The 26,350-nt window shown below is 42.9% G+C and overlaps 1 protein-coding gene across 2 annotated transcripts in view; it reads left to right on the top strand.

The window, feature by feature from the left end:
* Positions 1-26,350, top strand: part of slc2a10 (solute carrier family 2 member 10) — a 108,890-nt gene that overhangs the window by 4,107 nt on the left and 78,433 nt on the right. For both annotated transcript variants that reach the window (XM_039735326.1, XM_039735327.1), the window contains exon 2: positions 4,096-4,182. In XM_039735326.1, the coding sequence (XP_039591260.1) occupies positions 4,179-4,182 (4 nt within the window). In that variant the 5' untranslated portion in view covers positions 4,096-4,178. The remainder of the gene's footprint in view (positions 1-4,095; positions 4,183-26,350) is intronic.

Raw genomic sequence — 26,350 nt, forward strand, 5'->3', positions numbered from 1 at the left:
AGAGGATAGAAAAGAAATTCCATTCAGCAGAATCATTACGGGTAGCATGTAAGGAGCTGGTGTAGTGTGTGGAAGAGGAGGCACAAATAGTGAGTACTTATCTGTAAGCACTTAAGAGATGCTTCTCTGATGCTGAAGTCCAATAGTCTGGGTGCATGGTCACTGGCATGTCTCCTTGAGAATCATGGCTTGGATCATTTCACAGGGTATGGGAAAGTGAGGGAGATGGTGCTGTCTCTAAGCACAAGAGATGTGTGAGGTGAAGGCAGCAACATGAATGTGTAAGTATTGTTATAAATACGTGTCCATGTTCCTCCTGTGTTAAATCTACTGTCGATAAAGTTGTTTCTTAGAACGAAGTAAAATCCTGAAATGCATGTAGTTCGTTACCTGAGGTATTACTATTTTTATTTTTTTAATTTATTTCAGCCTGTTTCAAAAGATGAAAAATATCAGTGTCATTTCTGGTGTCAAATATGGCTTTCATTATTTGTTTGCCTAATTTAACTATTTCATACAAAGGTGCAATCCACTCTAAAAGCCAACATACACAAAGATACTTGAATTAGCCAACATACACAAAGATGCACTATTTGTGACATCATCCTTTCTTGGGCAGTACAGGGACATTGTGTCCCACACCCCACATCCATAACAGTGCATAACATGTGACTTTGGTTCTTCTCTCTGTAGGTTTTTTCAGTGGACCATCTTTAAATTTGCCCCAGTTTCATCACAACAGTAATTCTCGTACCTCATCAGTTTTTCATTTTGGGTATTGAGGTTGCATCATCGTAGTTGTGTTATCTATAATATAATAAAAACACCATGGTTTGTGTGTCCAGTGCCTCTAAGTTATCTGACTGGTCAGTTTGTCTCATTCAAAGACAAAGTATAAAACTGGATTGGAGGAGAGAAAGATTCCTAAAAAATAATGAGTCTGAGAAACAGGCTTTATGGGAACGTGCTTGAGAAAGGAAGCGCTGCTGAAGAGAAGTAAAGACACACACAAATACAGAGGCAATGCTCTGTAAGTACACGTAGGGCAAGAGATAGCAAGTATTTATAAATTATTCTATTGCCTGTCTTCTACAGGTACAGTGGCTAGTCTTCCAAAAAGTTATCTAGGTTTGTAAATAATCATTTGCTCCTCTTCTGTTGAACTGATGGTAGGCTTCTAGAAAGGACTACACAAAACAGTTAGAATACTACTATATTCCTCATCTGTCTAGCAGCCTTGCTTCCTGGAGCCAGCCATTGCATCAGATGGTTAATCTGTCACTGGCTTGTTTTAGTTTTGAATGAGTGAAAAATTGAGACTCTATCAAAGATATTTACTTTGAATTCTAAATGCACAGTGGAAAAGGGAATTGTGTAGTGTAGGATAGGGTAGTGTATTTTGAATTGTATTGATCTAATGGTTGCTGCTAGGTTGTTAATGCTGACTTAATAATTGAGATCTCCAATTCACCAGACCTTTGGGGATGTGGAAAGAAAGCCCACTCAAAACACAGGAGAATATGCAAATTCCACATGGACAACAACCAAGCATGAAATTTAAACCTCAGATCCACAATTCAGCAGGACTGACCCAGCAGTGCCCATGTATCCACCCCTTATTATGCCCTCTGATTATTAGTTTTCCTCCTTTAAATGTGCTTACAGCTGCAGCACTGAGAATGTGTTTTGCTTGTTTGTAGGCTTTCTTCATATTCATCCCTGTTGTAAGAAATGATTCAGCTCAACAGACCTAACAGTTGGTGTTCTGACTGAAATTAATTTCTGTGTGTTTGATCTTTTTTGCCTTAGAGGTGACAGCAACAGAGAATAATACCCACCCATTCCCTCTTTATTTACCCTGTGTGCTCTAGTTAGGTTATGTTTTGCTGTGTCTTGAAATTGTCTCATATGCTTGAGAAACAAGCTTACCGTCAGCTTTTGGATTAGGCCTGGAAGAGTTTATTTAAAACTGCTTTTAAGTGTTACTTAAAAAATACAATTTGGAAAAGTTAAATCAAGTAGCCTTGGGAAATTTGTAGAATTATGGCCTACTGTTTTGTGTGAGGTCTTAAAATGTAATTGCCTTTTCGTTGGTTATTAGTGTCTATTTACAAGGCTATGTGCCTGCAGACATGCATATTGAAGGAGAAAATTAAAGTATGCATCTCATGCAAATGTGAAGGCTTGTACCTTCTAGTCTCACTGAGTCATATGTACAATTTATACATATGGAGACAACCATAAGTGAATTTGAATTAAAAACTTTGTAGGGACAATTCAGTGGATTGTTCAATATTACTTTGGTAAACCAATCCAATGCATCATGACGGTGGAGCTCAAAGTGGGGGCAGTGATTTTTGAGCTTTAAAGAGCAATGGTGCCCTTGTTAACTTGGTGTGACAGAGAGCAAGCTTCTGAATATAATAATAACTGCCTACAGCCAAAATGTCTCCTTAAAAGGATCCCTATTAAACATATAAATGTTTGTTATGTGAGAAGAGAGCATACTGAATGTGTTAAAATAATAATAAAAAAAAAAATAGCCTGATGCAGGGGAAAACCTTTCTGTAACATAAAATTATATACTGTCATTCGACGATATCAATAGACTAATGTTAAAAGTGAATAATACATTGACGTAGATGCTGTGTTTCCCATCTGTTGTTCAGTTACAGTGATAGCATCGGAGTCAATGTCAGGTTGAAAGATTTGGCAGCCACGTTTGTTAAAATATGGATTTCAACAAATACACTCGAAGTAAACGGTTCATCATGCCACGTCTGAAGGAGGTGGCTGATATTAACAGAGTTGGAAATGAGCTACAGGAAGATGCAGATTACAGTTTTCAAAACATCCGATTCAGTAGATGTGCCTAATGACACCAGTAGAAGCATGAACAAGCTTGCATAGCTTCCACCTTCTGACTGCACGTCTAAACGAATAACTAAAGAAAATTAACAAAAACTAGCTGATTGGAAATGCAAGCATACTTATCCAGAATATAGCCAATGCGTTTTAACATGTAGTCTATACAGTACATAGACCACAATGCTTATCTAAGCTCTGTTTACTGTTGTTAAGCCATATAGGGATGCAATAGACAGAATCATGAAGATATTGCAGCACACAGAAGCACTTCTGAAAAATGTGGAGCCAAGTAGCTGCAGTAGTCTACATGTGTTTTTCTCTCTTCTGTCGCCATGCTCTTCACAATATACAAATTAATTATTAAGCTTCTGTTACCTTGTGCTACTAAGGTTCTGAGATGATAACAGCAATGTTAACCTTTTATTTTCTTTTTGTGTGAAATCTTTTGTTCAGTTCCTTCTGCTGTCTCCCTGTGTTTTAAGCAACACAGACTGGAGGATTTAAGGGTGGGTGTTCTAGGAAGGATCCCTGTGGGTGTAGCTTTTGCAGCAGTGGATTTCACTGCCATTCACTAAAAACTTTTGAACAAGTTGTCCCCAAGCACATATTCTTATTTGAGACGGTGTACCTTCAAATCTGTTAATGTGCTATTTTAACTTTCACACTTTTCATTTTTCAAACATTGTATTTGAACCATGTGACATGAGCTTAGATGATGTATTTCTATATTTAGGATTGATGTAGCACAGGGAGCTTTTAATTCTTAGCAAATACTGTTAGACCTGATACTGCAACAAATTAAATTTGTGACCATGGGATGGAAAGCTGACTATTTTTTAACAGAACTCAAGTATAAAATGTTGAAATGTATTGTATTTTTCTTATTGTATCAGAAGAAAAATGAAATGTTGAATGTTACACCTAATCAGTACAAGGACCCATAGCAGCTATTGGCAGTCTCTTGCCCCTTTACTGTGAAGTGGGTCCTCTGTCATGTGTGCTTCAGCCTGCAAGTAACCATGGTAACAGAATATACAATCTTCTCCAGTATTATCTGCATCTCTTTATTGAATTTTATTTGCATTCCTTTTAATAAGCAGTTTCTTTGATTTTTTTTTTTTTTTTGGTAATTCAGCATGCAAAAGGGTTTCATTTCACTGTTGCGTAGACTGTTTTTTGGTGTGATGTTAAGCTTTTTATTTTTATTTGTCCACTTCTGAAATTCAGGTAGACCATCTCTTATTTCTGAAGAGTCGTTTAGAATGCTGATATCAGAAGTCGCCTAAGTCCTTTTAGCATTTTGCAGCAGGATGGGTAAGTGTGCTACAGATGTTTAACTCTAGATGTCTAACCTTCTATCACTGCAGTATCACCTAGATCATGTGGACGAAGTGTCTTTATGAGACAGAGTCAATGAGTATAAGATGATCAAGAATGCTGTTTCAGCAAACATTGTGCTGAAAGGGGCCAAAGCACTGGACTGAAACACAAAAGTTGCAAGTCTAGTCATCATCTCCAGCTCACTGTGTGACTTTTAACAAGTAACTTAATCTGTGATCAAGGTGAAAAAAAGTAGATGTTAATCAATTTTACTAAACATCGGAATATGCACATTATAGAAAAGGTACTGTGTAATATAAAGTTGTCTGGTGTGTCATTTGGGATCTTTTTGTATTGAAAATAGTATTGAGTGATAATTTCTAAAGATGGTTGTTAGAGCTGCCTATATGAGTATTTTAAAGTATGCAAACGCACTCATTTATTGGCTTAAATCACTTTTAAACAAACTGCGTTTTATGGCATGAAAAGCACCTTTGTATCTGTGTAATTGCTTATAATGCATTCATTTGGATTGTATGCTTTAGTTTTTCATAGTCTGCTTTAACTCATCAACTGCTTTACATTCATAGCCTTGTTTTTAAACTTAAAGGTACAAAATTTTGGTCCCATATGACAATAGAAATGTGAGAATGCAATTATTTGTTTTAATCATAAATAAAAATGTCAGAATTAAGTTCTTTCTGTTTTAATTGTAAAAAGTCCCAACAGAAAGTTACCTAACTCTGCTTGGGCTACGGGGAGATGTCATAGTGACACTGACCTGGCAAGTATAAATAAATCCATGTGACTTTCCAGTGATTATCAGTCATAGACTTAATTTACATAATCAGTGGGTCAGGGTCAGTTGTGGCACACTCCTCATGTAATGTGAAATGCCCAGCAACTCAGTCCAACTAATCTGGAACAGGTTTGATTTTGTCTTAAGTCGCAGTCTCTGTGTCCATGAGAGCTGACAATCTTAACACTTACCAGAAGTGCAATTAAGAGAAGGTTTATGGATGTGGTGAGAGAGGACATGCAGATGATGGGTGTGACAGAGCAAGATGCAGAGGACAGTAAGGTATGGAAAAATATGATCTGCTGTCGCAACCCTTAATGAGAGTAGCTGAAAGAAGAAGAAGAAGGAGGTGTTAAATTTCATCTGCCACAAATCTGCCCAGGCCTGTTTACTGTTCAAGTCCGTTTGTAATGATTCAACAGATTCCAGATTATCTGCAAATTTAACTCTCTTGATATCACCTGTATACTTAACTAGCTTGTTACTTATATTCCTATCCAAATCACTTATATATGTTAAAAATAGCAGCGGCGCTAGCACTGACCCATGTGGAACGCCACTCTTAACATCAGCCAGGTCTGATAAGGTTCCACGCAACATCACAACTGTAGTTACTGTGTCTGAATCACTTCTGTACCCATTAACAAACATCACCCCGAACTCTCACTTCTTTTAGTTTGATGTCCAAACTCTCATGTGGCACCTTATCACATGCTTTCTGAAAATCAAGATAAATAATATCATATGCTGTGCATTGATCACACCCTTTTGTTGCTTCCTCCTAGAATTCCAACATGCTAGTAAAATATGACCTCCCTCTTCTGAAACCTTGCTAGCTGTTCAGTAAATCTCCTGTTCTTGCCATGTGTTGCTCAATCTTATCCTTAATAATTCCTTCCTTTAATTTTCCAGTGATGCATGTTAAGCTTTCTGGCCTATAGTTGCATGGATCTGCCCAGTCACCCTGTTTTTATAATGGGGTAATATTTGTGATTTTTTCAGTCCTTCTGAATTTCACCAGTGCACTGTGACTTCCTAAAAATATCCAGCAAGGCTTTATATATGTATTCGCTAACCTCCTTAAGAACTCAAGGGTAAATATTATCTTGTTCTGGAGATTTGTTCGGTTTCAGCCTATTTAATCTAAGCAGTACTTCTTCCTCCACAATTTCTAAATCCCTCAGTATCTTGTTGGCAGTCCCTTTTACTGATGGGAGGTTATCTACTTACGCACATAAGAAGACCTTAGAAAAATGCTAGTTTAGAGCATTCACTATTTCACTGTCTGCATTTTTTAATTCCCCTTTTCTATTCCTGATACACTTCACCTCCTCCTTAACTGTTCTTTTTCTGCTGAAATACTGAAAGAATCTCTTTGGGTCATCTTTCACATTATCTGCTATATTCCTTTCTAACTGTCTTTTAGTCTACCTAATATCCTTCTTTCCCTAATACTTTCCAGGTGAAGTCACATGTCCTCACTAAGATGACTTGCATTTAAATTATGCTTGACATAAATTACAATCCCACCTCCTTTTCTGTTTAGTCTACCCTAAATATCACTCTTATGTTATAATAATCCCTATCTTTGTTGTTTAGCCAAATTTCTGTTATTGCTATAATAGCATAATTATGCTATTCTACATCCAACTCCAACTCACATGTTTTATTTTTGATACTTCTAGCATTAAGGCAAGCTATTTTTAATGTGTTACTCGTTTTACTTTTACATTTAAATGTTGGATTAAATTTACATTACTATGCATTTTAATTTTTAAACTATAGTTTGGTCCTTCATGTAAAGTTCTAAACCTGGCCTTTCCTAAACTCCCTTTCCCACATTCCCTAGTTTAAGCAATCCTCGAATAACCTACTCATAAGCCTCCCAAACACACTGGTGCCCCTCTGGTTTAGATGTACCCCATTGACGCAGAACAGTTGCCATCTGTCCCAAAAGGAGTCCCATTGTCCGATAAACCGTTCTAACCTACACAAAGATTTGAGCCATGTGTTAAGCCTTCTAATCTCCTCCATCTTACCTGGTCTGACATGTGCATGATACATTTGACAAAGTATAAGACCTCATTTTGGTATGCATATGTGTGTCTGTAATTGTAGTTATAGCAGTAGCTTATTACGTTTGCACAGAGTACAATATTATTATTATTATTACAATCAAATTCTTAACTTGTATTTTCAAACAACATGCAACATGACACCACTCTCTGATGCCATAATAAATTTACATTTTATAAAGTACATAAGGCACGTATAGTATCTATAAGCTCTCAAACCATGTGTCATTTTATGTTTTCATCTAAACTGTTCAAGATTTTGTTCCTTATTTCTATGAAATAACTCCTAAAAGTTGCAGATTTAGAAGTTGATGATTTTCTGTCTGTTATGGCACACTTGTTGAAAGAATATTTGCGAGCACAAACATAACCAGGAGATAGCAGTGCTTGGCAAAATATTATAGTCAAAAGTGAAAACCAGGTCATGGCTAAAGGGTCATTTGCAGAAGTCAGGAAGATCCCTGTGCTGATCTGGTCTTAGTACATATTTACGGTAACTAGGCTAACAATCTGGTTTAGTGCTCATAGCAGTGTGCCACAGAGCTGCAAACTAACAGTGGGCCACGACTAAATGTGGTTGCAGTGTGCTTCTGAAAAACCGAGACGCAGGTTTAACAGACTTAGTATGGTGGATAATGTTAGAAAGTTAACTCTGCATGCTTCAGACATGAAAAAGCCCAAATATGTCATATTCCAAATATGGAAACCAGATTTTATTATTTTAAAGTTCAGAGGTTTTTACCGTAACATACACTGCAAGACTATAGTGAAATTTTTGTGGCACAGCTGTAGTGATGTATAAGTAAATGCAGTAAATAAATAAGAGTAGCAGAAGATAAATAAATGAATGGCATGAATGAATAAAAACAATAAATAAGGGAAGAGTTAAAAAAAAGTAACATATAGTGCAATTATATATAAACCAGTAGGTGGGTACAGTACAACAACAACATTTATTTATATAGCACATTTTCAGACAAAAAAATGTAGCTCAAAGTGCTTTGCAAAATGAAGAATAGAAAAATAAAAGACACAGTAAGAAAACAAAATAAGTCAACATTAATTAACATAGAATAAGTAAGGTCCGATGGCCAGGGTGGACAGAAAAAACAAAAAAAAAACTCCAGACGGCTGGAGTGCCAGTACACAGTGCAGGGCAGTTAGGATCAGGTTACAGGCAGCTCAGTGACTTTATGGCCTTGGGGAAGAAGCTGCTCTAGTAAGTGACAACAATGAATGGCGAGGCTCCGGTAGCACTCTCAGAAAGAATGATATTCCAGACAGTTGATTCTTTTAGAAGAACTGGTGCCCTGCTATCAGCCCAACACCGGACAACCATAGAAAGTGACCAGGTTTGACTGTGTCACTGTTTTCAAACCCATTTGTGGGCTAAGCTTCAGTCTCAAGAGACACTTACTAGGACTAAATAATTCTGATAGCTCTGGTCAGAGATGTGCTCTGTTGCAATAGGAGAAGAGGTTAACTTGTGTGCTCAAAATCCAAACCAATTATGTAATTATCAACTTAAGAGATTAAAGAAAAGACAAAATGTACCCTACCCAGTGGCAATGCCTTTTGGCATTTAATAAGTGAACTGAGTTGATTTATTAAAAACCAAATGATAACTTTAATTTAATCATCAAACACACATTGATCTGAGACTCTAATTTTGTGCTATTAACAATGAACTTCACCTTATATACACTAATGGAGGGCACTTCATTGTGCTACCCCAAGTCGAAACAAAAAAGTGCCAATACCTTTTGTTTCAAAAAATGATTTATTGAAACATTTAAAACATGAAAAAGGGATAATCAAGAACAGAATACCAAGAAACAACAGCATAAAAAGGAACAAAATCCTGTTGTACCTTGCTTCATTGCTGTACAGGTTTAAAGTTTTGTCCACAAAAGCACATAAAGCTTTGCCACTGCCCTCACAAGTGCCTCATAATTCACTCGCTCTCTGCCCTGTTCCACCCACACTTTCAAGATGTGTCTTTGCCCTAACTTAGTTCCCAACTCCAGATTCAACCAAGTAATGTAGTTGAGGCTGTCTTATACCTTAGCTGTTTCCAAAGCAATCTCCAGAATCACTTTCAGGGATGTGCACACTTCAAAAAGTCTTGAGGCTTTCCTCATGAAGCTCAGTTCTTTCAGTGTCCAAGTTTCTACCTCTATCTCCACATCGATGAACAACCATTTTCATAAAGTCATGCTGTTTGTTTTTAGTGTCTTATGAGTATTTTCAGCGTTTTCTCCAAAGATCTTTCTTTCAGTGCAGCTCTAGATACAGTATTGTCATCATCCTGCTCTGGATGACTCTTTTCTCTGCTGTATCTTCATTGCCCACTCAAGGCCTGCTGCTTTTATTTCTACACCAGTAACATGATCTGCTACACTAAAATGCTATTCAGACTCTTATTCCTTTGCAATCTCTGATGTCTCTCTGATTCTGCTACCTTACTAAAAACTCTATTAAAATCCCACTGCCCACTCAGTCTATCTTGTCACTAATCTACACAGCCCCTCTGGTGTATACTCTTCATCTGACTCCTGTTGAAACTTGGATCCATTAAAGAAGTCTTGTCCTGTCTTGCAGCTCTGTGAAAGGCACTGCCTCACACTACTTCCCATCTGTCTGTATCTCTTAATGCTTGTGTTTGTTATGGCTTGCATATCTGCTGCACCTGTTCTCTCCTGGCCCATTTAAATGGATTCTCAGTATTTTCCAAGTCTATAAACTTTCATGTGTCTGTTGAAGATTCAGAGTTTCACAGATATAGATAGACATGCTTAATCATACTTCTGGGTTTTTTTTTTTTTTGCACTTTTATGTATAAGTTATTATTCATTTCCAGGATGCCCTTGATTCTGTGTGCTCTTCATTGTTTACCTTCTAGCATTTCAATATCTGTTTTGTATGCCATCATGAAGTTGATGATGAAAACACACTTAACAAAACAGATTTCTATTAAAAATAACAAAATACCAAGATAAAGTCAAAATCATTCACTGTCTGAGTTCTTCCAAGGATGATGTAAATAAACATACTGTTACGTCAAACAAGTGTGACTCTGTGAATTGTTAGTACAGTAGAATAGAGACCAGTAGAGTAAATGCATCAATCAATCTCATCATTTCCTAAAAACACTTAAACCAGTTTAGGGTGAAGGAGGGCCATAGTACTAGACATAAGGGAGGATCATTCATAGACAGCAGTGTGCCAGTTGCAGGTCACAGTAAAGAATAAAGTGTAGTTGGTTTGAAAGTAACCAATGGAAGTTAATAGAGTGATCTAGGGAGAGAAAGATCCTAAGAGTATGAGATAGAAAGCTATTGAGTGCTCAGCACACTTTGATTGATAAAGCTTGTAATAACAAAAGTCCTACATTAAAGTTTTTGTCATATTTCACAAAAGTTTGTTGGTCTCTACTAGCTATCATTTGCACTAACTTACCTATGATGGACATTCTAATGTGATTTTTTGAAAGACTTCAGTAATGGGGGGGTTTTGGGGCATTCTTATGACATGTCCAAACCACCTCAACTGGCTCTTCTTGATCTGGAGAAGCAGCAACTGTATTCTGAGGTTTGCTTGAATTGCTGAGCTTCTCACTCTATCATGGAGTGTTAGCCCAGCAAAGGAACCTCATTTCTGCTTCTGTGGTAGTTACTCATGGCCAGTTGAGGACAGGGATGTAGATATAATTTGTCTTCTGATTCAGCTCCTGCTTCCAGGCAGAAAATAATTCACCTTGTTCCACCTATATCTTAGGCTCAATAATTGGAAGGAGTCTCCTGTCAAGCAACCTGGCATAAGCCTTACCAAGTAGGCTGAGGAGTGTGATTCTTCCATAGTTGGAACACACCCTCTGGTCCACTTTATTAAATTCTAGCAAAATGCCCAAGAAAACTTTAAATAAAGAGCTGGGAAGGTGAATAGAAAGAAGCAGCCAGCGGTAAAGCAAGGAAGACTCCGTAATAAGGACGGTTGGGTGCACGTAGAAGGTGTAACAATAGGATTGTTAAGCCTTATGATAATGTTCCCGCACAAAGGAACGTGCGTCACTCTAAACCCTCCGTGCGGGAACATTATCATAAGGCTTAACAATCCTATTGTTACAGAAGGTATTTGTCTTAGGTCAAATCACATCCTCCCAAGTAGCCTTATCACTATTCAGAACTCAGACCATCATAGCAAGTTGCTGGAGGAAGCAGAACAATAGAAAAAAACAGTCTAGATGTTTTTTTTGGATTTGGAAAAAGCTTATGATTTTGTCCCTGCAGGAATATAGTGTGGAGGGGCTGCTTTTACGTGTTGTTCATTCTCTGTATGAAGTTAGTGAGAGTTGTGCCTGAATTCTTGGCATTAAGCTGATGGTGTCCACATCTATCAAGGCTGTGTCATGTCATCATAACTATTTGTGGTTTTCACAGACAGGTTATCGAGGCATAGCTGCAGATGTAAGGGTGTCCAGTTTTGGGCTATTGTCAAGATTATTGCTTTTTACAAATAACGTTGCCTTCTTTGGCATGCACTTGAGCAATCTGCTGCCATGTGTGCAGTGGCAGTGATGTGGATCAGCATCTCCTAGTCTGAGGTTGTGGATAGTTCTCTGTAGGAAATGAAGTATTTTTTTAATAAAATATTTTTTAAAAATCCAACAGAAATGATATCTCTCTCTCTCTTTATATATCTATCATATATATATATATATTACTAGCAAAATACCCGTGCTTCGCAGCGGAGAAGTAGTGTGTTAAAGAAGTAATGAAAAAGAAAAGTAAACATTTTAATAATAACGTAACATGATTGTTAATATAATTGTTTTGTCATTGATATGAGTGTTGTTCTCATATCTATATATATATCTATATCTATATCTATATATATATATATATATATATATATATATATATATATATATATATATATATATATATATATATATATATATATATATATAGTGATAAGAATTAGTCGGAGACATAATAAAGATTTGGGGCAGCCACCCGTATAATTGAATCGGCTGCAAAAGTAGTTGTAAATAGCACGATGTGCTTAGTTCAGAGTCCAGAACAGAACTGCCTGTACTGAGGCAAGATGGCAGTTTTACAGGGCTGGAAGGGAAGTGACATCATCTATGCCGGAACTGGGAGTGGTATCCTTGTGCCCAGAAGTGACGTCATCCTTGGGGCTGGCAACAGGTGGGATTTCCCGGGAAAGGTCTGCAAGGGACTGAGAGAGATAGTCAGTACACTCCGCCACACCCTGGCCTGGCGTAGAATTACTAGTGTTTAGGCCCTTCAGTTGGTTCCCATGCGCACGTGTGTGACAAGGCCCCCCCTTAGCCCAGACCCACCAGGTCAGGTGGACCTGTCCGAAAGGTCGTGGACTCGAGAGAGGGCATCAGCATTGGCATGGAGAGTACCCCTACGATGAACGAGCGAAAACTTGTATGGTTGGAGGTCAAGAGACCACCTAGTGACCTGCGGATTAGACTCCCTGTGAAGGGCCATCCACTGGAGAAGTGCATGGTCCGTCACTAGAGTGAATTCATGGCCCAAGAGGTAGTACCTCAACTGTGTAATCGCCCATTTTATCGCAAGAGCCTTCCGTTCCACTGCCGTATACCTGGTTTCCCGATCCAGCAGTTTCCGGCTCAGGTACATGACGGGGTGTTCAACACCATCAACGCTTTGGCTTAGCACAGCTCCCAGGCCTGTGTCCGAAGCGTCCGTCTGGAGTATGAAAGGAAGTGAAAAGTTGGGTGCTTTCAACACGGGTGCTGACGTAAGGGCCTGTTTTAGGTCACAAAGTGCAGCAGCAGTCTTGTCAGTCCATACCACGTGGTTTGGAGCCCTTTTCTTTGTTAAGTCTGTCAAGGGTGCTGCTCTCTCAGAGAACCGGGGTACAAACCGGCGGTAGTACCCGGCCAAACCGAGGAAAGCCTGCACTTGCCGCTTGGTAATCGGACGGGGCCAGTTTAATATGGCATTAACTTTGGAACACTGTGGCTTCACGGCACCCCGACCCACTAGGTAGCCCAAATACTTAGCCTCTTTTAACCCAAAGAAACACTTCTTGGGATTAATTTGAAGCCCGGCTTCACCCAGCGTCCGCAATATCGTTTCCACCTGCCGCACATGGTTCTTCCATGTGCTGGAATAGATGACAACATCATCCAAATAGGCAGCACTGAACGTGTTATGAGGCCGGAGCACACTATCCACCAGACGCTGGAAGGTTGCTGGCGCCCCATGTAACCCGAATGGGAGGACCCGGTACTGCCAGTGCCCACTGGGAGTGCTAAACGCAGTCTTCTCCTTCGCGGAGTCCGTTAAAGGAACCTGCCAGTACCCCTTCGTCATGTCAAGTGTGGTCAAATATTCTGCCTGTCCCAGCCTCTCGAAGAGGTCGTCCACGCGAGGCATCGGATAGGCGTCAAACTGGGAGACTTGATTCAGCCGACGGAAGTCGTTGCAAAACCTCCAACTCCCGTCGGGCTTACTGACCAAGACAATTGGACTGGACCAGGCACTATAACTTTCCTCAATCACACCTATATCCAGCATGCGCTTGATCTCAAGCTCCACCACTGCCTTCTTTGCTTCGGGAAGCCGATATGGGCGTTCTCGCACAACAACCCCAGGTTCTGTCACTATGTCATGCGCAATCAGAGAGGTCCATCCAGGCTGCTCACTCACTACCTCCGGAACTGATGAGATTGCTAATTCTAGCTCTCGTCTTTGTTTAGCATTCAAGTCGGGTCCGAAGTTAAGGCAGAGCAAAGAAAGAGCGGGGCTGAGCAGAGGAGGGATCGGAATCCCTCTCCTTCCACGGCTTCAGCAAGTTGACATGATACACCCGCTCGCTTGGCCGACGATTGGGTTGTTTCACCAAATAATCGACAAGCCCTTTCCTCTCCTTAATTTCATAGGGGCCTTGCCAGTGGGCAAGCAACTTAGAATGCGAGGTAGGAACCAACACCATGACGCGATCCCCCGGTTGGAACTCCCGGAGAGTCGTGCCACGGTCATAATAGTGGGCCTGTGCTGCTTGCGCCTCTTCCATGTGACTTTTTAACAAAGGTCAGATTTTTCCGAATCGATCGCGTAACTGCGCGATATACTCCAATATATTGCTAGATGGGAGAGCCTCTCCTTCCCATCCCTCTTTTAAGACATCCAATAGCCCTCGGTGTTGTCGGCCATATAACAATTCAAAAGGGGAGAACCCCGTAGAGGCTTGTGGAACTTCCCGATAAGCAAAGAGCACGAGGGGGAGGAGCTGATCCCAGTTCCTCCCGTCCCCACTGACCACCTTGCGTAGCATCTGCTTGAGAGTTTGGTTAAACCTCTCGACAAGACCGTCAGTTTGAGGATGATATACTGCGGTTTTTAGGTGCTTTATTTTAAGTAACTTGGCCGTTTCCTTGAATGTCGCCGAGGTAAAGGGCGTCCCTTGATCCGTGAGGACTTCTTTGGGGATCCCTAGACGCGCGAAGACTCCCACTAGTTCCCGTGCGATCGCTTTACTAGTAGCAGAGCGCAATGGAACTGCCTCTGGATATCACGTAGCATAATCCACGAGGACTAATATATATTTGTGTCCTCGAGCTGAGGGCTCCAGAGTTCCTACTATATCGACCCCAATACGCTCAAAGGGAACATCAATCAGGAGGAGGGGAATGAGAAGAACACGGTCCCTCCTAGGAATTTGCCATAATTGACATTCTGGACAAGATATGCAAAAATGGCGAACCTCCTCATTAATTCCCGGCCAATAAAATCGGAGCTTAATGCGCTCTAATGTCTTTTTGGTGCCTAAATGGCCACCCATGAGGTGGGCGTGTGCCATCTCGCAAACCTGCTGCCGTTAGGTTCGTGGGATTAGCAACAACTTCCACACCCTGCCCTCATGCTCTGCTATTCGATATAACAGATCATTGTCTAATACAAAGTGGGGCACGCGTGGCATGGGCTGATGAGTGTGTTGGCCATTGACAAGCACAACTGCATTTTTTGCAAACTTCAGGGAGTCATCATTCCATTGTTCTCTCCTAAAAGATGCCGGCGTTTGGTTAAATTGAAAGTGCATTTCGGAGGGAGGGTCCAGTCTGACCTCAAGGGGTGGGGAGTCCTCCCGACTCGTCGAGGCCCGGGTTGATGACGTATCTACTGTAAGTGCGACAGCCCAGGAGCCTCCCCATCCTCCTCGCAGTCTTCTATACCCGTCACCGCCGGTTGTGTATATGGCGTGGAATCAGCTTGAGTCGAGTTATCCCCTTCCATGACTAGGCCTACAGGAATAAGGGGAGCAGTTATTCACACTCCGCATTTACTATTAGACCAGTCCCGCCCTAGGATCACAGGAGGTGGGTGTGGGTGGACCGCCATGGGGAACTTTTTTACTAAGCCTTCATAACTTATAATACAGAGGGCGGTTTTGTATGCCCTTGTTTCTCCGTGTATGCAGCGTATACTGGTCTTTTTCCTCATTCACTGTCGCGGTAGTACGTAACGGCAATCAACAACGGAGATGTTGCTGCCGGAGACTAGAAGGGTTTTAACTCGAAATCCATTTAGAATTACTACTCCCGTATGACCAGTAGCCAGGGGGTTCGTAATTGCACATAACCGTCCTCTCCCCTTCCACTCGCATTCCCCCGCGCTCCCGTGTGAGCGACCCACCCCGCGTCCCGGGGACATCGGAGCAGGCTTCGGTTTATGTGGAAGGGACTTATACGGTGGAACGTAATCCCTACGGAGTCCACTAGAGGATCGTTCTGCTCCCACAGATTGTGAGGCTGGCTTAGTTGTTAATTGAGTTATTAACTCATCCATGGAATTAAAGTCTCCCCAGACCGGCTGGGTAAAAGTAGCGGTAAGACCATTAATTAAGATGAAGCAGGCTACCTCCTGCACAATTTGCAGTGTAGTTGATTCGAATGGCTTCAACCATGAAACTACTGTTTCCCAGAGAGCATAAGCTTGCTCCCGGGTTGATCTCTCTGGATCATATTCCCAGCTTTGTAGGTGCTTTACCTGCTGGTCTGGGGACAGCCCGTATGTCTGTGGAACCATGGTCCCAACGGACGGCTCAGTCCTCTCCTCTGAGAGAACATAGTAAGCCCTTTTCGTTTTCCCCACAGGAACCAGTCCACGTCGGTGGGTCTCCTCCACATTCTTCTTGTGTAGGACTAGGGGCTCGTTTTCCCTTGCTGGAAGCGAAGCCTGCACCGTGTCGCTCCGGACCGCCGAGCTGGCCCCCCACCCGGAAAAACGGCCCCGGTACTCTCCTACTTGAGTAAATCCAAGGTTCCTTCCTGGTTTCTTCTGGGAAGGTTTCATCCTGCCGACTACGCCACTGTGATAAGAATGAGTCGGAGACATCATAAAGATTTAGAGCAGCCACCCGCATAATTGAATCGGCTGCAAAAGTAGTTGTAAATAGCACGATGTGCTTAGTTCAGAGTCCAGAACAGAACTGCCTGTACTGAGGCAAGATGGCAGTTTTAAAGGGCTGGAAGGGAAGTGACGTCATCTATGCCATCTATTGTTTCTTTTTCTCTAATAATCCGACTTTTTCGAATGATTGTCCCTGAGATTTGTTAATTGTCATAGCAAAAGCTGTTCTCACGAAAAACTGTAAACATTTTAATACGAATGGCATATCAAGGTCTCCTTTGGTATACAATGTTATTCGCGGAATATGTACTTCACTAGCAAAATACCAGCGCTTCACAGCGGAGAAGTAGTGTGTTAAAGAAGTTATGAAAAAGAAAAGGAAACATTTTAAAAACAATGTAACATGATTGTCAATGTAATTGTTTTGTCACTGTTATGAGTGTTGCTGTCATCAAGGATTTATCATTATTTCTTTCAATCAGGTTCTTATTTGGAGGACGTGTTGTGTTCAAGTTACATTCCGTGTTTGTCAACAATTGTAAAGATAACAGGTTTCATTCATCGAAGTGTTGACTACCCAAATCGCTACTCGTGAATCTAAGAAGTTTAACAGGCATTCCCTATAATAACTTGTGGATTTCCCTGCGAATATTTAGCGGCAGCGTGTCTATGAACTTGTGGAATTGCCTGCGAGTATTTAGCGACAGCGTCTCTATGAACTTGTGGATTTGTCTGCGAGTATTTAGCGGCAGCGTCTCTATTAAATTGTGGATTTTTCTGCGAGTATTTGGCGGCGGCGTCACAAAGTTGTTTCCATCTAGCTGCATCAGAAAATGTACCACGACGTCTGGCACATCTACTTTTTACTGTTTTCTCACAGCTTGGATTGCTGCTGTCATAATCGGTTTGAGTTTCATGGTTTGTTTCAATTACTTTAGTATTTGCAGGACTTGTGTTGAAGTGACATTCGGCATCTGTCAAGCCTTGTAAGCATACAACCGGCTTCATCGATAACTTTGCATCCAGCTTTTGAGAGTTGAAACATTCATAAACATCAAAGTGTCCACTACTGAAATCGTCACCTGTGAATCTAAGATGTTTAAGAGGCATTGGCGGTTGTCCAAAGGTGTAAAATATTTGGCCATTTTGGTACACTTGAAAGCGACAACCGAACAATTCAGCGGCAGCCATCAACTCACATGCAGATGCATAGGTGAAGGGCTTAAGCATTTCACTCTTATAGTGCTCCTGTGTAGTATATTTATCTCATGTACCATCATCAGTGCACACCTTGAACCTGTCCCAGTCATTCAATACATAAGACACAATGTTCCTCCGGATATCAAGAGTGAGACTGATATGGCCGTGCAATATGTAACAAAGAGAATGGAAAAGGCAGATGCCATCTCCGGGCATGGAAACCACTCGGTAAGTGACAGTTCTTTGATTGATGGTGATCGCCTCAATATACATGTTAATGAGGTTACGGTTGGAACGATAAAGGAAATGGGTACCTAAACAGTAAACTAAGTCTAAAATACCTACAAAATAACTATAATCATAATAAACAAACAATAAAACAGTGGAGAAGCTATGGATTAAATAAAAAGGCTGCAGTTATCAGCTGGGAGACGTGAATACCGTGGCGAACCAAGGAAGGGAATGAAGATGCCGGAGCGACTGACGGCCTTATATGGGCAGGCAGTCAATTACGTGGGAGGCGTGGTGATGGGGGATGCAATGCCGCCTCACACGGAGACCGAGCTGCAGACTATGGACATATTTATGTACGTAAGTAGGATTCAGTTATGACCGTTAAGTGTAGAATTTCAAAATGAAACCTGCTTAACTTTTGTAATTAACCTGTACGGAATGAGCCTGCCAAATTTTAGCCTTCTACCTACAAGTGAAGTTGGAGAATTTGTGATGAGTGAGTGAGTGAGTGAGTGAGTGAGTCAGTCAGTGAGGGCTTTGCCTTTTATTAGTATAGATAGCAAAATACCCATGCTTCGCAGCGGCAAAGTACTGCCTTAAAATTTTTATTAAGAAGAAAATTAAACCTTTTTAAACCGAGGGAAAATATACCAATAATTATTTGTTAAGGATCTCTTTGTATACCACATTGTCATTTTGGCCCTCCGGTTGTAATATGACCAAGCTGCGCACTGAGCTTACTCTTGAGCATGCAACGTACAGTTGGACATGTGAAAAGTTATTTTGTTTCAAATCTCACAGCTTGGATTGCTGCTGTCATAATCGGTTTGAGTTTCATGAGTTCATTTGCAGGACTTTGTTGAAATGACATTCGGCATCTGTCAAGCATTGTAAGCATATAACCGGTTTCATCGATAACTTCTCATCCAGCTTTTGAGAGTTTAAACATTCATAAACATCAAAGTGTCTACTACTGAAATCGTCACCTGTGAATCTAAGATGTTTAAGAGGCATTGGCGGTTGTCAAAAGGCGTAAAATAGTTGGCCATTTCGGTACACTTGAAAGCGACAACCGAACAATTCACCGGCAGCCATCAACTCACATGCAGATGTATAGGTGAAGGGCTTAAGCATTTCACTCTTATAGTGCTCCTGTGTAGTATATTTATCTCATGTACCATCATCAGTCCACACCTTGAACCTGTCCCAGTCATTCAATACATAAGACACAATGTTCCTCCGGATATCAAGAGTGAGCCTGATATGGCCGTGCAATATGTAACAAAGAGAATGGAAAAGGTAGGTGCCATCTCCGGGCATGGAAACCACTCGGTAAGTGACAGTTCTTTGATCGATGGTGATCACCTCGATAGACATGTTAATGAGGGTACGGTTGGAATGATAAAGGAAATGGGTACCTGAACAATGTAAAGTAAGTCTAAAATACCTACACAATAACTATAATCATAATTAATGAACAATAAAACAGCGGAGAAGCCGTGGATTAAATAAAAAGGCTGTAGTTATCAGCAGGGAGACGTGAATCCCGTGGCGAAGCAAGGAAGGGAATGTAGAGACTGGAGCGACGGATGGCCTTATATAGGCAGGCAGCCAACAACGTGGGAGGCGTTGGGAGGGGGGACCCAACGGCGCCTCACACAGTGACTGAGCTGCAAGCTATGGACGTATATATGTACGTAAATATGATTCAGTTAGCGTTGGGAACCCGCATACCAAATTTCTTGAAGATGGGCCCATCTTCAGTAACAAAGACCGTTTCTAAAGTTCAATATGGTGGCCGACAGTGGCATCATACCACCGAAATAAGTATCAAATTTCAGCCTTCTACCTACACGGGAAGTTGGAGAATTAGTAACGTTGGAAAGTTCAATATGGCGGCCGACAGTGGCGTCATACCACCGAAATAAGTACGTACATTGGTTTTGGTTAGCACAGGGAAGCCACCTACCAAATTTCGTGAAGATGGGGTCAGCCTTCTACTTACACGGGACTTTGGAAAATTAGTGACGTTGGAAAGTTCAATATGGCGGCCGACAGTGGCGTCATACCATCGAAATAAGTATGTACATCGGTTTCGTTTAGCGCAGGGAAGCCGCCTACCAAATTTCGTGAAGATGGGGACATAAATAAGAAAGTTCAACATGGAGGACGTTGTCGACCGTTATGACCGTTACATGTAGAATTTTGAAATAAAACCTGCTTAACTTTTGTAAGTAAGCTGTAAGAAATAAGCCTGCCAAATTTCAGCCTTCTACCTACACGGGAAGTTGGAGAATTAGTGATGAGTCAGTGAGTCAGTCAGTGAGTGGGTGAGTGAGTGAGTCAGTGAGGGCTTTGCCTTTTATTAGTATAGATTAGCTTTTTTTTTCGCCTATTAAAATTTACATCGCTTCTCCATGATCATAAATATACACCTGACCGAATTGTGGTTTCTTCAAAATTAAACTTGTCGTAGCTTTACTTGTTGCAGGACCACAGATTCTCATAGCATATAGTCTATTATTGTGTAAATCTACGTTTTGAGCACTGAATGATGCAAAGGTGAAAAGATTATTGTAGACACGTATATTGTGCCTGTAGTGTTTATAGATTCTGCAGTGGGATGGTGCCCTGCCCGGGGTTTGTTCCTTACTTACGCCCTGTGCTGGCTAGAATTGTCTCCAGCAGACGCCCGTGACCCTGTAATCGGATATAGCAGGTTGTGTAATGACTGACTGACTGTTTGTGGATTTCACTTTCCCCAAACATCAAATCTTTTAATTCTTGCGTATACGCCTCCTCATTGTGTAGAAACACTACTTTTCCCTGATGGCAACATGAATTAGACGATCTACAAGTCTCTGACTTAAACTTCAAAGCCTTACAATATTTCCATACTTCTGACATATCACCTATGTCCATATATTTGATCTCTATTCGCCTTCCCGTTATTTCACTGACTAATAATTTCTTTTTGTTAGCGCTAATGCAATCTTTACTATCTTTTTTTTTGATACTTTCGATTTTTTATGCTTTTGCATTCTGTAACTTGCTCTGCATGTGTATCACACCTACATTTTTTTTGTGCCTTTTGAATTCCACTGTTTTCATTATCTCTAACCAGCTCTGCATGTGTTTCATACCCTCGTTTTTGAACCTCTTTATGATGTTTTACTTTATTTTGTACTCTTGTTTTCTAATCTTTTATATCTGATCTCGCTTTGTCCTGCTATTTTTTTCAATTACACCTAGTCCTAAGGTATTTTACCTTCTTTCGAGTTTTAATTTCCATTTGTTTTTGCACTAATGCGCTTTTTACTATCATTTTTTTATGATACTTTCGAATTTTACTACTTTCATACAGTATTCTTTAGCTTTCTCTGCATGTGTTTCGAGCCATTGTTTTTTTTTTTTTTAGCCTTTCGAATTCCACTTTCATAATCTCTTATCTGCATTTTTTTCTCTCCAACGCTTTTGGGTCTCTTTTCTCCGTGCTGCTCTTTCTTCTTCACTTAGTCATTGACATTTCATCTAGAATGTATTGTCCTTATACACTTTATATGAGGTGAGAGCAGAGGATCTGTGTCTGCTAAAAACCATTACACGACTGAGAGTTTTGATGACCGTAGTCTTATTTGAAAATGGTTGAAAGTATTGCGTGACTTGCAAGAATCCCACGTTCCACATCCCTGCGAGACAGTCCTGGGACAATCTTTTGGCACCAAGTCCCATGTTTAAGGTTCCCATGAGACGCTCCGTGGCCAATCTCTTTCGTCTTGTGGGTCTTTTAAGTGTCTTCCGAGAAGATCATGTCTCATTTCCATAGTCTCCCCTTCCAATATTTTTTTTATAATAGATATATACAGTATATACAGTAATCCCTCCTCTATCGTGGGGGTTGCGTTCCAGAACCCCCCGCGATAGATGAAAATCCGCGAAGTAGAAACCATATGTTTGTATGTTTATTTTTATATATTTTAAGCCCTTCTAAACTCTCCTGTTAACATTATTAGAGCCCTCACGACATGAAATAACACCCTTTAGTCAAAAGTTTAAACTGTGCTCCATGACAAGACAGAGATGACAGTTCTTTCTCACAATTAAAAGAATGCAAACATATCTTCCTCTTCAAAGAATGTGTGTCAGAAGCAGAGAATGTCAGTGAGCGAGAGTAAAGCAAATAATCAAAAAAATCAATACGTGCATTTGGGCTTTTAAGTATGCCGAAGCACCGCATTAAAGCAGCATTTTTTTACAGGAGCATCTGTATCCTCTAGGCAAACAGCCGCTGTGCAAACAGCCCCTCTGCTCACACCTCCTCCATCAGGCACAGAGAATGTCAGAGACAGTGAGAGAGACAGAGAAAAGCAAACAATCAAGCACCGCGCAGGAAGCATATCTTGTATCATTGAGGTGTTTTATTTAATACGTAATACATGCTCTGATTGGGTAGCTTCTAAGCCATCTGCCAATAGCGTCCCTTCTATGAAATCAACTGGGCAAACAAACTGAGGAAGCATGTATTATAAATTAAAAGACCCATTGTCCACAGAAATCCACGAACCAGCGAAAAATCCGTGATATATATTTAGATATGCTTACATTTAAAATCCACAATGGACTGAAGCCGCGAAAGTCGAAGCGCGATATAGCGAGGGATCACTGTGTGTGTGTGTGTGTATATATATATATATATATATATATATATATATATTTATTGTGACACCAGGGCCTATGCCGGGGCGCCCCTTCACCACATCTGCCAGGGGGACAAGGGTGGGAAGCCCAGTAGCTCCCTTTGGACGGTAGGTGGAAGCCTCCCTGGATTGCAGCGGTGCCTCGGACTCCCCCAGGGCTTCATGGGGGTTGGAGTTCTATGCAGCTCTGTGGGGTTCCGCAACAGGAGCAGCTGGCCCATTTTGGGCACTGGTTTGGTCTTACCCGGAAGTGCAGCCGGATGTCAGCAATCAACCACCTGGAGCACTTCCAGGTGCCTAATAAAAGGGAGCCAGCGACCACCACTCAGTGGCCAGAGTCGGGAGGTGGAGGATGAAGCTAGACGGGAGGAGTGGTGGTGCCAGGAGAAAGAGTGTTGTTGCTTGTGTTTTGTGCTTGGGACTCTGATATGCCTGTGGGGTTCACGGGGAAGAGAAATAAAGTTTTTGTTGTGTTTTACACGTGCCTCAGTGTGAGTCTGTGTCAGGTCGGGTGCTATACTGCGTCCTATATCACTATATATATATATATATATATATATATATAGTGTCAGAGATGTACGGGGACACTGCCCGGCCGGGACGCCTGGACAGTCCCCAACGGGACAATACTTCTCCTCAGCCATGAGAGGGCAGCCGCCGGGTCTATTTGGGGCCACAGAGGCGGAGCTGGGATGCCCGTGTGAGGATGTGGCCACCGCCAGGGCGCCGGTCAGTTGGGGAGTCCTGGAGGGCAACATTTCCGCCATACCAGGAAGTGCTCCCGGAAGCGGTTCTAAGGCGACCGGAGTGCTTCCAGGGGCTTTCCTGACACTTCCGCCACACCAGGAAGTGGCGTCAAGGGAGCACCTGGGACTCATCCGGTCCTGATAAAGGAGCCGCCTCCTTCCAGGCGGAGAGCCAGAGTTGGGAGGAAGGAGGCGAAGCTTGTGAGGAGGAGGAGGAGGTCCAAGAGAAAGAGAGAGAAAGAAAGAGGGAAAGAAGAAAAGAAAGAAGAAGAAGAAAGGAAAGAGTTGGTGAAAGAAGAAGAAAGGAAAGAGTTGATGAGAGAAGGCATTGTGGTGCAGTATAGGAAAAATAAATAGCGTGTTTCATACATCCTGGTGTCGGTCTGTCTGTGTTGGGGGTACGGTTTCCACAATGGCGCCCGAACAGGGACCAACCCCCTGCTAAAAGGGGGACCCGTCTTTATAAATATTTTGTGGAGCCAACCCGCACAACAGGCGGCGACTACGCGCGACACGCAAGCCTGCGCTGACGCCTCTGGAAGCGCCGCTGTAAACCACGCCAGACGGACGCCTCTGTTATGGGGAAGAAAAAGGGCAACCGGGCCCTGAAGGTAGCGATGCCTCTACCGGCGCGTCGTTGCGGCTGCATCGGGCAGCGGGCGGCGGAAGAAGCCGCCGCGACAGCGGATTCGAAGACGGGATTGGGAGGTAAGTCTCACGCCGGAGGGTGATACGCTTGGCGGGACTTACCCTGCGGTCGCCTGGTCATGTTTTTAGCAGGGGACTGCCGAATCGCGTCTGTGGCGAAGCATGCCGACCCGTGGTCTGACAACGAGGCGGCGGAGACGCGAGGAGCCGCTCGACTGCAGAATGGCTGCGGGCGGAAGCTGCCGGAAGTCTCTTCCCAAGACGTCTGCTCATAGGGTGGAGGGCGTTGGAAGACCGGAAGTTCCTCCCCAAAACAAGTACGGATTGGACGGTGTGTGTTGTGTCCCGCCGGTGAGTACAAGAAGGCGGGACCAGCGAACGTCAATCCTGGGACACCAAGACCCAACGGAGCATGCGCAGGAGCTCCACGGCTCCCAGCCGGCAGGTGAGTCAGAGAAATGTACGACTTCAGTGCCGGCTGGCTTAAGTGACTTGTTATTGGCTGTACAGGAGTTAGAGAAAGTCTTTGTCCTGTACAGCCTCTCTTGCAGGTATTACAGAACCTGACGAGTGTGCTCAAGACGCTGGAGGAGACTACGGACGCCCCTGAGAGCCGTACTGGGGTGGTTAGCGCGCGCGACGTGGGATTCTCCAGTAAGTCTGATGCGTCGGTACAGGTAAGTGACACCGGTACCGAAAAGGATTATGGAATCCTTAGTGAAAAGAACCTGGATGTAACGGAAGGGATTCAAGTAGCAAGGGTTCCGACAGTAGATCGGGGGACGAGTACTGAGACCGCAGTACAAGCAGAGTCGGGGGGGCGGTGCCGGCTTGTATGTGTCGGCACCCAGACCACCCGCGCCAAGAAGCGGCGGTGCTCGGAGCCCGATCGAGAGGGTGCAAGCGGCAAGGGGTCCCGCTTTAATTCATAAGGGGATCCAAGCTGTTGCGGCACCCCAGAGCAACGGGAGGCCCGGAGAAAAATGGAGGGTCTCGGACAGGGCAAAAGAGTGAGCAAGAGCTCGTGTGCGGCGAGAGATCTCTCGAGGCAATGGAGAGCTGCCCGAGCCAAGCTGAGCGGATACAGGCACGGGCGTTCCGTCCTGTTTTCAGGCCGGAGAACACCTGAAATACAAGGTGCGCCCGGTGTTACAGGTGCCATGGAGCTGGGCATTTGTGGAGGCGTTGTCCGTATGCCCCGAGCAGAAATGCCATTAGGCGGCGTCGGGACGACGTCTCCGCACCTGTGTCTTCTTTTTCAGGTCCAGACCATGGAAGATGGTGCGCGGGACCCGAAATGGGAAACTGTTCACCCTCGCGGGGACGGGCGCTTTGCGGATGGGCTTCAGCTGGTGAGGGGCAGTGTCAGAGATGTACGGGGACACTGCCCGGCGGGGCGCCTGGACAGTCCCCAACGGGACAATACTTCTCCTCAGCCATGAGAGGGCAGCCGCCCGGGTCTATTTGGGGGCCACAGAGACGGAGCTGGGATGCCCGTGTGAGGATGTGGCCACCGCCAGGGGGTGCCCGGTCAGTTGGGGAGTCCTGGAGGGCAACATTTCCGCCATACCAGGAAGTGCTCCCGGAAACGGTTCTAAGACGACCCGGAGTGCTTCCAGGGGCTTTCCTGACACTTCCGCCACACCAGGAAGTGGCGTCAAGGGGAGCACCTGGGACTCATCCGGTCCTGATAAAGGAGCCTCCTTCCAGACGGAGAGCCAGAGTTGGGAGGAAGGAGACGAAGCTTGTGAGGAGGAGGAGGAGGTCCAAGAGAAAGAGAGAGAAAGAAAGAGGGAAAGAAGGAAAGAAAGAAGAAGAAGAAAGGAAAGAGTTGGTGAAAGAAGAAGAAAGGAAAGAGTTGATGAGAGAAGGCATTGTGGTGCAGTATAGGAAAAATAAATAGCGTGTTTCATACATCCTGGTGTCGGTCTGTCTGTGTTGGGGGTACGGTTTCCACTATATATATATATATATATATATATATATATATATATATATATATATATATATATATATATATATATATATATATATTGTGGAGGACTGCGGCCGTGCTCCAGCCCTCACCCCAGGCTGCCAGGAGGAGCTCTCCTGACAGCAGGATCGTGCCCCGAGTTCCAGATACCTTGGGGGCCTCCAGGAGTCGCTGTGGGGGGGGCTTATGGGCTCTTTTGTGCCTTATGACCCGGGAGTACGTTGCGGTCATGTGACGGGAAGGAACGACGTGCTCCCGGGTTGAAATAAAGGACTGATTGCCCTGACCCGGAAGGAATAAGGAACTGTGACTGTTGGAACAGGAACACCTCCGGGTCAGGGGCTATAAAAGGGCGGTGCCTCAGTCCAGACAACG

Source organism: Polypterus senegalus, chromosome 14 (assembly GCF_016835505.1).
Source record: "Polypterus senegalus isolate Bchr_013 chromosome 14, ASM1683550v1, whole genome shotgun sequence".
Lineage (NCBI taxonomy): Eukaryota > Metazoa > Chordata > Cladistia > Polypteriformes > Polypteridae > Polypterus > Polypterus senegalus.